General features: G+C 38.6%; 1 protein-coding gene across 1 annotated transcript in view; it reads right to left on the reverse strand.

Annotated features, from left to right (window-relative positions):
* RSPRY1 (ring finger and SPRY domain containing 1) overlaps window positions 1-12,498 on the reverse strand; it is a 45,857-nt gene that overhangs the window by 28,582 nt on the left and 4,777 nt on the right. The window contains exon 2 of the mRNA XM_008068030.2: window positions 2,243-2,747. Coding sequence (XP_008066221.1) covers window positions 2,243-2,592 — 350 coding nt within the window. The 5' untranslated portion in view covers window positions 2,593-2,747. The remainder of the gene's footprint in view (window positions 1-2,242; window positions 2,748-12,498) is intronic.

Below are 12,498 nucleotides of genomic sequence, written 5' to 3' on the forward strand. Positions count from 1 at the left end.
GGGTCTCGAACCCACAGGCTCAGGCAATCCACTTACCTCAGCCTCCCAAAGCACGGGATTACAGGCTGAGCTACCGAGCCCGGCTGCACATGGAATTTTTGTAAAAAGATATGAATCAAGAGGAAAAGAAAAAAATAAAAATTCTGGGAATGACATAAAGTTACCTGAAATAAAAATCTTAATAGATAGTGCAACTCCAGATGAGCCATAAAGAGAAAATTAATGAATCAAAAGACAGTAAAATAAGGAATTCACAGAACACAGCAGAAGCAATATTCCAAGAGACAGTGGCAAAGTAATTTCCAGAACTGAAGAACATGACTTTAGATTGAATGTATGTAGGATTAAAATTAAACAATAACAAAAAATAAGAAAACCTTGTTTAGATTAAGGGAAAAGAAAAGCTGGATATGGAGGCATGCTATAAATCGGCAATTGATTTCAAAACAAAGTTGTGGAAAACTAGAACCAACATCATGAAATGCCTTCCTATAGCAATTTTCTCACTGTGGCATTAGGAACAGTTCTACCCTCTCAGACCAGTGACATCCTTTCCTAAGTAACCAAGTAGAGAGAAGAGGACAATAAATTCAGATCATTTTACGAATGTGATACCTGCATGCCTCCTTCTATGTATTTTCTTACTAAGCTCACCTGTCCTAACAATCTTTCATGTTTGGTTTTAAAAGTCCTATATACTTTATGCTACAAAATTCTTCTCTTTCAACAGCTTCTGAAAAACAAGCTATGCATCCATGTTAATAAACTGTTGGAATTCTATTCTGCTATGTCCTTTCCCCATTTGCTTCACACCTGCCTTATTTTTCCATCCTCAGAAAAGTTATACCTACAATTCAGTAAACATAGGTTTAAGGTGAAAGTTACCCTGTTATTCAAATGTACCACCACTTGCTTCTCATAAGTGAATTATGAGCTTTGGTAACAAGACCACTTATAATGTGTAATATTTTCCAGAACTTGGAAATAAGACTCCTACCTTGCTCCCATACTCCCTTATTCTTTCTCTTTTAAAATATAGCAAAGTCTATTCTGCACCTGTTTTTCTAAAGGGTTTAAGTTAGCATTACTTGTGGTTTACTTCTTTATTTAGGAAGGAAAACTCTTCATTTCAATTTTATAGTAAAAGAGTTTTTTTAAAAAAAATTCTTCTTGAAGACCAATAAATGTCCCGGTATTTTATGGAAAAGTCAAATGTAGCTCTAAGGATTGTTTATATTCAGAGATATGTCCTGTTTTAAGCTATAGTTTTTGAGAAATAAAACAAAACTGGGCTTTTATAAATGTGATTATCAAGTATTTATATACTTAAATTTACTAGCAGGGCCTAAAGGAAAAAGAGTCCAGAAATAACTTTTTAAAAAATACTACCATCTACTGAGAAATTGTTATGTACAAAACTCTATACTAGATGCTCTATATAATTATCTCATGATAACCCTTGTAGGAAAAGTGTTACTCTCCACTTATAGATGGGGAACCTATAGTGGAGGCTTAAAGAAGTGACTTACCCAGTGTCATGCAGCTAGTAAGGAGCTGAGCCAGAATTTGACCTGGGTCCACTATGGTTCTAAAATTTGTGCTCTTAACTACTGAACCATACAACCTTAAGTTAAATGTTTTTTCAACTTGAATGATGCCCTTTAATTTCCCTGATAGTCAATCTGGGATTCTGTACTTAGACAAAGCAGGGAAAAAGACAAAACAGGTACAGTTTTAACTGACAAGCTTCCTAAATGGATCAAAGAGAGCCAAATAAGGAATATAAAAAAGGAGGAGGATGAAAACTCTCCTTGGCCTTTGTCCTTACATTGCCAACAGAAATTGTGTGCAGTCATGTTCTTGGTAAAACAATTTCTCTTGAATCTCTGATCAGTGGAATAGATAGGCAAGCACGATAACAGTAGGTCTTCGTGAAACCATTTCCTATTGTAGCTAGCAATACAAATTCACTCCATAGTTACTCTATTCCCTAATAAAGATCATAGTTCTAATTAGTGTTGTCTGCTTCAGAAACGTTTAGACATTTCCAGACAGAAGTAGATGACAGGAAATAAAAACATCAAACCTTATCATTTACTCTGCCATCAGAGGAGAAATAAAATACAGTATTCTCCCATGCCCTCTGAGCACAAAGGCTTGGCGAATATGTCTTAGAGTCCAAAAGTCATGGTTCCTGGCAGAACACTTCATTACTGAAGGTGACTGTGAGTCAGATACTTACTTATCTACAAGAGTCCGTATTACTGCCAGGGTGTCTAGCACTAGCCCATCCACATTTTGTTTCTTTCTCCTTGGCTCATGTGGTCCTCGGCCCCTTCTTGGTGGCCGAACAGGGTCCCGGGGTTGGCTCCTCGTGTCAGCAGTGGGCACTGCACTGTTCTCGGCCTGTTGCTGCTGGGTGTCAACACTATCTTCTGCTCCACTGTCTTCTCGGCAGATACAGGAATTACCCATGGTAGTAGTGGCACCTCTAGTCCCCAGAAAGTGGGCTATGTGCTCCTCGAGAGTCAACAGCAGACCCTGACCAAGGCTTCTGCTCGCTAAGAACACGGCCCAACCAAAGACGATCATTTAGATAGTTTTCAGTTTTCCAAGTCCTGTTTTCATAATCTGGAGTTGAGGAATTTGCATCCTATTTGTTTTTAACAGCTGAATGCCAAAGAAAGTTGCAGAGCTTATCTCCAACATTATCAACTACAGGGAATCTTGGTCATCCGATGGCAGTTCTAAAAGAAAATGAGGAAAAGGAAATTTAATGATGATTCTTGGCCACTTAATTACTCAAACTTTCCTAGTTTGATTTTTATAGACATTAGGATTCCAATGAAGAATAAGCATTGGTTATTTTTATAGGTTTCCAATATATAAGAGATAGCTCTGGATAACAGAACTAACAATTAATCAACAATTTCTGAACGGGCATGGTGGCTCACACATGCATTCCCAGCACCTTGGGAAACTGAGGTAGGAAGATTGCTTGAGCCCAGGAGTTCAAGACTAACCTAGGCAACATACTGAGACCTTGTCTCTATGAAAAAAAAAAAAGTTTAAAAAGTAGCTAGGTATAGTTGCTTGCACCTGTAGTCCCAGCTACTCGGGAAACTGAGACAGGACTGCCTGAACCCAGCAGGTCCAGGCCACGGTGAGTTGTGATTGTGCCATTATACTCCAGCCTGGGCGACAGAGTAAGACCCCATCTTAAACAAATAAACAATTCTTTTTTATCATTATAAAGATAATTGCTAAAATATATCCTTGCCAATCATAAGAGCAATAATTGTTTTTTAAAAACCATATGTATCATTTTTCCTAGAAATACATTAGAAGAATGTGTGCAGTTTTTTCAAGGGGTCCTTTTAGAATAAACATTTAAATGTAAACATATGGGACAACTTAATACGTTTCAAATAAAATATCTAATTATAGGTGCTTGTTAAAAAAAAAGTTCTGATACAAATGTGATAGCAAGCCGGGCTCGGTGGCTCAGCCTGTAATCCCGCGCCTTTGGGAGGCTGAGGTGAGTGAATTGCCTGAGCCCGCGGGTTCGAGACCCGCCTGGGCAGCGAGACCTCATCTCTACAATAAATCAAAAAAATCAGCTGGGCGTGGTGGCGCATGCCTGTAATTCCGGCTACTCGGAAGGCTGAGGTGGAAGGATCGCCGGAGCCCAGCAGGCCGAGGCTGCGGTGGCTGGGAGCGGCCACTGCACTCCAGTCTGGGCGACAGAGTGAGACTCCAACTCAAAAAAAAAAAAAAAAAAAAAATGTGATAGCAGCATTTGATATAAAGAATAAAAGGACAGAGTATTCCACTTAAATTAGTTAAACTATAAATATTTCCCAATTGGAGGCTCACTCAAGAATTTACAGAAATCTTACAAGTTGTTAACAATGTTTTTCTCTTATGCAAGCAAGACTGTTTTGGAAAAGGCAAATTGATATCACAAAAGTTACATTTGCACAATGATCAGTTTGTTGCACAACATGTCTGCAACAAAGTTCAGATCAGATGCACCAATTATCTTTGTCTGAAAATACTGACTAAGCACCTTGTGCCAAACACCATGCTGGGACAAGGAGACTAAAGATGAACAAGGAACAGTTCCTGCCCTCCAGGAGTTCAGGGATGGCCATCTCATCCCACACAGTATGTTTATCATCCAAAAACCTAATGAAACAACCAGCTCTTCATTAAGTTGATAAAATCTGGTTAGATTCTGGAAAGAAGGAAAGATTTGGAAGCAGGAGACTGATATGGGCTGCTAGCAAAAAATTAAAAATCAAGCTCACATCTGGAGAATGGGCCATATAAGGAATAGACCACACTAGTGTGTAGTCTCTAACATTTGGCTATTTGCAATTAATTCCTCATATCCTGAGCACTGGCTCATGAATGGATATAAGATAAAACTTATAATTCAGTGGGATTAGAAGAGAAAAATTACTTCCATTATTCTGGACACATTCATAGCAAATTCAATATTTCCCCAGTTTAATTACTGCTCATAAGGAGGAAACAGAAGAGATAGATGGAGACAGAAAGTTTTTACATACATGTATGTCTGTAAATATATATAAAATATAATATACATTGAGGGGGGAGGGAAAGAAAGGGAAAGGAAAAGAATAGAGTAGGGTGGAAAGAGAGAGGAGAAAGAAGAGAGAGGAAATGAAAGACAACAGACAGAAGTTATCTCCCCCTGGATTACCAAGACAGCAATGGCTGAGCCAGGAGATACCACAGATGTTCTTGGTTCCCCAAGATCACTCAGGTTGTCTTCAAAATGTGCAGGTTGTACTTAAAAGGATATGACTGAAGTATACAGGTAGGAGCATAATAATGCAAGGACTCAGCTGGAAGCAAATTTGTAAAGGAGAACACATTCTAAACCAGCAAAGAGTCAAAGTAATGACACTGCCATTTCTGTGGGAACCAACATATAATTCCCTCCAGAGGGTAGATAACCAAGAGATTTCAATGCTTAAAAGCACAGAGGAAGCCAGATGTGGTGGTTCACACTTGTAATCCCAGCCAGCACTTTGGGAGATGGAGGCGAGAGGATTGCCTAAGTCCAGGGGTTCAAGACCAGCCTGGGCAATATGGTGAGACTTCATCTCTACAATAAATCATATAATTAGCTGGGTGTGGTGGCGTGCACCTGTGGTTCTAGCTACTTGAAAGGTTGAGGTGGAGGGATCATCTGAGCCCAGCTGGTCAAGGGTGTGGTGGCTGTGAGCACGCCACTACACTCCAGCCTGGGTACAGAGTGAGACTATGACTCAAAAAACAAACAAAAAATAGAGGAAACTAGAAATAGAAATGACTCCTTTAAAGGGTCCCTGATACACATTTCTATTGATTTGATAAATTATGCTGGCTTTTGAGAAAGACCAAAAAGCAACACTTAAGAAACTATGCTCTGGGGTCCCTCACAGAAATTTCACCAATAAGGCACTGTTAGAACGTTTCACAGATGAGAAGAGGTAAAGAATTCAAGCAGTAGGTCAGATAATTATGCCACTATAGCACTTACTTGAAATCTTGAAGTACTACATTAAAAAAACTTTATTTGGTAATTATTTTATTTTTTGAGTTGGTATCTTACTGTTGCCCAGGCTAGAGTAGAGTGGCATGATCATGGCCCATTGCAGCCTCAAACTCCTGGGCTCAAGCATTTCTACCTTGGCCTCTCAAGTAGCTAGGACTAGAAGAGTGCACCGTCACACCCAGCTAGTTTTTAAATTTTTTTGTAGAGGCAAGGTCTTGCTATGCTGCCCAGGATGGTCTTGAATTCCTGGGCTCCAGCAATCCTCCCGTCTTGGCATCCCAAAGTGCTGGGGCTGGGATTACAGGCACAAACACCTGGCCTTGGTAATTAAAAAAAAAAAAATCACACAGGGCTCGGTGCCTCGGCCTGTAATCTCAGCACTTTGGGAGACCGTGGGTTCGAGATCTGCCTGGGCAACTTGGTGAGAACTCGTCTCTACAATAAATAAAAAATTAACCAGGCGTGGTAGCATGTGCCTGTAGTTCCGGCTACTTGGAAGGCTGAGGCAGAAGGATCACCAAAGCCCAGCAGGTTGAGGCCGGGAGTGTGCCATTGCACTCTAGTCTGGGCGATGGAGTGAGACTCTAACTCAAAAAAAAAAAAAAATATATATATATATATATATATATATATATATATATATATATATATATATATACACATAAACACACACACATATATATATAAATCTAAATGCTGCACAAGTCTACAGAAGGTGAAAGTCCCTCTTCTGCTCTACTAAGATAACCTTTCCAGAAATAACCTCTTAAAAACTTCACCACTTCACGTGTCTGCTTCCATATCTGTTATTAGGTATTTATAAATAATTTTTTCTTTAATTCAAACTAGAAGGATGCCATAAAAACTCTTTTGGGTCAGGTACAGTGGCTCATGCCTGTAATCACAGTGCTTTGGGAGGCTGAAGCAGGAGGATCGCTTGGGTTCAGTTCAAGACCGGCCTAGGAAACATAGCAAGACCGCATCTCTATAAATAATAATCAAAAAATGAGCCAGGCATGGTGGCACATGCCTGTAGTCCCAGCTACTTGTGAGGCTAGGCAGCTGCTCTGTGATTTGATGTTTTTACTTAATATCACAACTTTCTATCTATACCAGTATATATAGAACAACCTCATCTGTTTAAAGGCTGTAAAGAAATTCATATGGTGGATTATCATAGTTTCTCAACCACTATGCTGTAAAAACTTGTGGCTAAACCATTGAACACTTTGGGGATGGTAGAAAGGAGTAAGCAGTTCCAGATGAGTTCCAAGGGACCTCTATTGGGGAGACATCATCTCCTGGGGAGGAATGCTCTACTCTAAGCTGCTTCCACACAGCTAAGGGTCCTCAGACTGTGGGGTCAACATTGCCAGAGCAGAAGGGAATTCCACTGGCTTCATTAATGCTCCACAGTCTTTCCACACAATAAGTATGGAAAGTGGGATGCGACACAAGAAGTAAACAGTAGATCGAATCCAGGTCTACTAACAGACACATGAAATTGGGGAAAACATACCTGAGAAAAGAAGATAATCAGGTACTAAAAATAACTGGCAATGATTTGAGAACATCAAGTCCCAGGAAACAAAGACAACAGGGAGGGGAATCATAAAGTTAAATTCAATGCCAACTCTTATAAAGGTATCTAGAATAATTAACAAAAAACACTTTTGGGGGTGCCTGTGAGGAAAGAAGTTAAAGTTTACTGGGTGTCAAATTCCTAAACTTTATTCTATCCAAAAAAATTTTTTCCCTAAGGCTTTTATAAACCAAATACAGAATAATCTATGCAGGTTTCCATTTAGTACAATTTGAAGGTGATTGGAAAATATCCAATACATGTAGGTATTTTTAAAATCTTACTAAACTTGGAGGTTAGAAGACAAAAATTAAGGACTTTTTTCTATTTCTAAATTGAACTGAAGTTTATTTTGAGTCAGTTTCTTCCAAAGGAGTCATTTTCCTTAAATTACCCAGAAAATGATGTCAACTATAAAATTTGTCAGAGAAGGAAATGGAGTTGTAAAAAAAGTTTTTGGCCTGGTACGGTGGCTCATGCCTGTAATCCCAGCACTGTGGGATGTTGAGGAGGGACGATTGAGTCCAGGAGCTCCAGACCAGCCTTGGCAACACAGCAAGACCTTGTCTCTGTAAAAAATTTTTAAAAATTAGGTGGGTGTGGAAAGGGCACCTGTAATCCCAGCTACTTGGGAGGCTGAGGCAGGATTGCCTGAGCCCTGGAACCAGGAAGTTGAAGCTGCAGTGAGCTGTGATCATGCCACTGTACTCTAGCCTACGCAACAGAGTGAAACCTCAACTCAAAAAATAAAAAAAGAACCAGCCATAAAAACCAGATATAAAGAAGAGGTTAATTATTAGGTAGACAAAGCTGTAAGGTATTCAGGAAAAAACAAGAGCTAATACCTTTAAATAATTTCTGAAATGATCACACAGAGTACTCGAGAGTTACAACCACAGACAGGGCATATAAATGACAAAGTATATGACCTGTCAGGCTTATTCAGCACTAAAAATGTTTAGGTTTTCATTTGGAAATGTTTGTTGCTCATGATAAATTTTACAGAGAAGAAGTTGTGACAACTGTAGGACCATTGTTTTAAGACAGTAACACTCAGGTTAGTTAACACACATGCCAGAAGCTACCTACAGTATACTCCACAGACTTTGCAGTCAGACAGACCTGGGTGCAAGTCCCAGGTCTGCAATATTTGCTGTCTTGCATCCTAATCAACCTGACTGTTGACACATCTTTAAAAATGGATAGTAATAGTTCTTACCTCACAATACCACTGTAAGGATTCAATGAAATAGTGCATGTAGGCTTTGGCCCCCTCCCCTACCTTGGGGAAGTGAATCTCCTCTCTCTCTATATCTCTCTTCCACCCCCCCACCAACAAACTATATTTCCTAATCTAAAAAAAGAGAGAAAGAAATAGTGCATGTAATATACATGGCACAGTGCTTAACACTGAAACTGGATCAGAAAATGCAAGATGTTAACATAAAATGAGCACATATCAAATCAAAAATAATTAAATAAACTGGAAGGGGAACTCTGGAGTAAGACTTGAATTAAGAACACTAGAAAAACTAAAGAATTTATCTTTCACAGAACTCATCTACCAGAAATAATTTTTTACTATCTATACTTTAAGACAAAGAACCTCAGGAGAAATTTTAGCTTAATCATCCCATAGGTGGCTTAGGGTACTTGTTAAAATGCAAACCCCTGGTCCCACTCCAAACAGCCAGAATCAGAATTTGGATGAGAGCCCAAGCGTGTGTTTTCTAAAAAGCTCCCTAGATAATTCTGATGACAGCCATGGCTGGAAATCACTGTATATAGAACCTAAAAGAGAACCTAGCACTGCAGTCAAATTGAATGAAGAGACAAATTGAAATACTAAAGGTAATTCTTCTGGAGTAAAAAACATTAATCTCCCTTTTACGGAAAAAATGAACTATCTTTGAATGTAGTCCTTTGCAGAGGTCAGCCAAAATAACCATGAGAACACAGTTATGTCCACTAGTGATATATTCAGTACATATCAACACAATAAAAAAAAATAGCTCCATATATTTCCCATCAGATAGATCCACCCAATGAAGCATCAAAATGAACCTAGATGGTACCCTGCTTATGGGTGATATCACCTAGGGGGATAGGCTGAATGGAATGGAAGATGAAAACGATCAGAGGTTATGCAAAGGTGAACACATCTGTAATATTATATGCTTCACCTTAACTTTGAAGACTACTCAACATTAGCTGGTAAAGTCAACTTTGAGACAACAACAACAAAAGCTAGTCACACAATTTAAATTCACACAAATGTTACATCTGTGGCTGTGGCAATCATCAACTGGTTTGATGAAAATTTTTAGCACTGGATACCATTGCTCAGTAAAAAGACTTTGCTTACCATCTAAATGGTAACACTTTTAAAATCATTACACACTTGATAACCATTTTGCTGCAAGAGGATAAGTATAATCAAACATTTCCTTTGCTAATCCATTTCTTTGAAATGTGGTATTATTCATTTTTACTCTTGCCTTTTAAAAAAGATAGTAAAGACTATTCTCTCAATTTCTGTATCATTTGTGATTTATTAGCGTTTTACATATTATATATATATACATTTTCCTCTATTTTTCCCCCTGGAGGCAAATAAACCACCTAGCATTTTATATTTTGTAAAGCTGCCTTAGACAAAAAATAATCAAACTTGGGGTAGAGTGTTAAGTGCAAGCTTAGTGTTAAAGCAGTAAGGTTCTGGTACTCAGTGTCAGTATAAAGCACAGACCTCTACCATCATAAACAGTTCACCACAGAGCCATCTGGCCAACTGGTCTAACACTCTCTAACAAATGATCCAGGAATAAATGATTCACCTCTTCAAATATTTGCTTGCATTCAGTCATAATACAGTTCAGTAAGAAAGAACACTTTCTTTTCCCTGAAAATAAGACTTCAGGATCATGCTGCCAAGAAAGGAGAAGCTGATTAAATGAATAACCATAAGAAGAAAAATAGCCTGGGCAACATAGTGAGACCCTGTCTCTACACAAAATAATTTTTTTTTTTAATTGGCTGGGTGTGGTGGTGCATGTCTACAGTCCCAGCTATGCAGAAGGCCAAGGTGGAAGGATCTCTTGAGCCCAGAAGTTTGAGGTTGCACTACTTGCACACCAGCCTGGTGACAAGAGAGTCCTTGTCAAGAAAGAAAGAAAAGAAAGATCAGACTTTGGGCACAAAATTACTTGCTGTAATCTTCACCTCATCATTCTAAAACAGTGTTCAAGGATACAGTAAAGCCTAAATCAAATAGCATGAATAGTAACAGTGTATAACATACTGGAAATTTTAGTGATTTTCCTCTCATTAGAAAATACTCTCAGCCGGGCTCGTTGGCTCAGCCTGTAATCCCAGCACTTTGGGAGGCCAAGGCGAGTGGACTGCCTGAGCCTGAGGGTCTGAGACCGGCCTGGGCAACTTGGCGAGGTCTCGTCTCCACAATAAATAAAAAATTAGCAGGGTGTGGTAGCAGAGTGTCCTGAAGTTCCGGCTACTTGGAAGGCTGAGGTGGAAGGATTGTAAGAGCCCAGCAGGTTGATGCTGGTGTGGCCATGAATGTGTCACTGCACTCCAGCCTAAGCAAGAGTACGACTCCAACTCAAAAAAAAAAAAGAAAATATTCTCAGCTGGGCAAGGCGACTCATGGCTATAATCCCAGCACTTTGGGAGACCAAGGCAGGAGAACTGCTTGAGCCCAGGAGTTCAAGACCAGTCTGGGCATCATAGTGAGACCCTGTCTCTATTAAAAATAAGTAAATAAATAAATTCTCAGATTTTTCCCTAAAAAAGTATGTTAAGGCAATAGCTTTTAGTGTAACATTAACTTCCCCTCCCAACATTTTATTATGAAAAATTTCAAACATAAAGCAAAGTTGTATTAAAATTAACTGTAAACAGTGAACATCTATATATATCCCCCACTTAGATTCTATTAACATTTTACTATGCTTGCTTTATCACATATTTATCCATCCCTATCCCATCATCAATCCATCTAATTTTTTTGATATATTTCAAAGTAAATCATAGGCATCAGTATACTTTCCCCTAAACAATTCAGCATGTATGTCACTAACTAGACTTCAATATTTTTAGAAGTTAAATTTACGCATAATGAAATGTACAAATTTTAAAAGATAAATGTGCTAAGTTTTGTCAAATGCATACAACTATAACTAAAACCCTATCGAGATAGACAACATTACCCCGAAATATATTTGCTTTAAAAACATTCTGCAGCACATCCCAAAGACTCTAATTTTCTTATTGAAGACTGTGTTTAAGTGGGGGGATAACTCAGAAGTCAACAAGACTGATTATTTAGTACTGCAATAAGTAGATATGTATCAGGAGTACACTTGCCAGCTGAAACAGAAACTACCTAAAGTTGTTTTAACAATAGTATTTCTGTCTGTAGACTTTAAAGCATCTGGCATTTTGTTGGGAGAGGACAAAGGGGGAGGATTAATCTCTTAGGGGAAGGGGGAAGATTATGAAATCCTCGGTTGGAATTTCACTTTTTCCCCAGAAGGAAAGATAGCCTCGATAAGGTGTTTTTACATGTCATGCAGGTGTCCAAAACTGTAGTGACACTGGGCTCACGAGGTTTAAGTCACACAGGGTGCTATTTATCTCCTGGATTGCAACCCCAAGTAGTCTGAGAAAAGACCTGAGTGATTCTGATACTTCACTTATGCACCGAGGACCTTTAAGAAGTACACCTTTGAAAACAGATCATTTTCTGGTTGAACCATTAGGAAAAGAGTATCTGGAAAAACTTCCCATAAAATGTTGAGAGGCTTTTAACCTAGTAGTGGTGGCATCTGTGGTCAGGTGAGACTTATGATAGAAAGAAGTACACAAAACAGTCCTGACCTGAAACAGCACTAAGGAGAAAAGACAAATCCTTTTAGCATTCAGAGAATGTACTGAAAAATAAAATTTAGGCCTGGGATAGAGTAAGGAATTTCCGGAAGCAAATAACATTAAAAAAAAGTAAATAATCCCTGCCTGAAGTCTCAAGGATGAAAAATTTGCCTTGGACCCAAAAGGAAGTACTAGGGAAGAATTATGGATGCTAACAGCAGCTACAGTACAGGGAGAAAAGCAAATGTAATATTCCATACTATTTGAATTTTCCCCTGGGGGATCAAATAATAGGAAATCATATAGTTGTGTTTTTCAAATACACACAAATATGAAGAAAAAGAACTTTTCTATTATAGAAAACTCTTTGCTGTTAAGCAAATAAAACATGTAAACAGCATGAATAGCAACACTTAATGATATCTACTTAAAATAGTGTCTGAAAACACTGAATTGCATA

The sequence above is a fragment of the Carlito syrichta genome, unplaced genomic scaffold (assembly GCF_000164805.1).
Source record: "Carlito syrichta isolate Samal-C Ts95f unplaced genomic scaffold, Tarsius_syrichta-2.0.1 Scaffold309854, whole genome shotgun sequence".
Classification (NCBI taxonomy): Eukaryota; Metazoa; Chordata; class Mammalia; order Primates; family Tarsiidae; genus Carlito; species Carlito syrichta.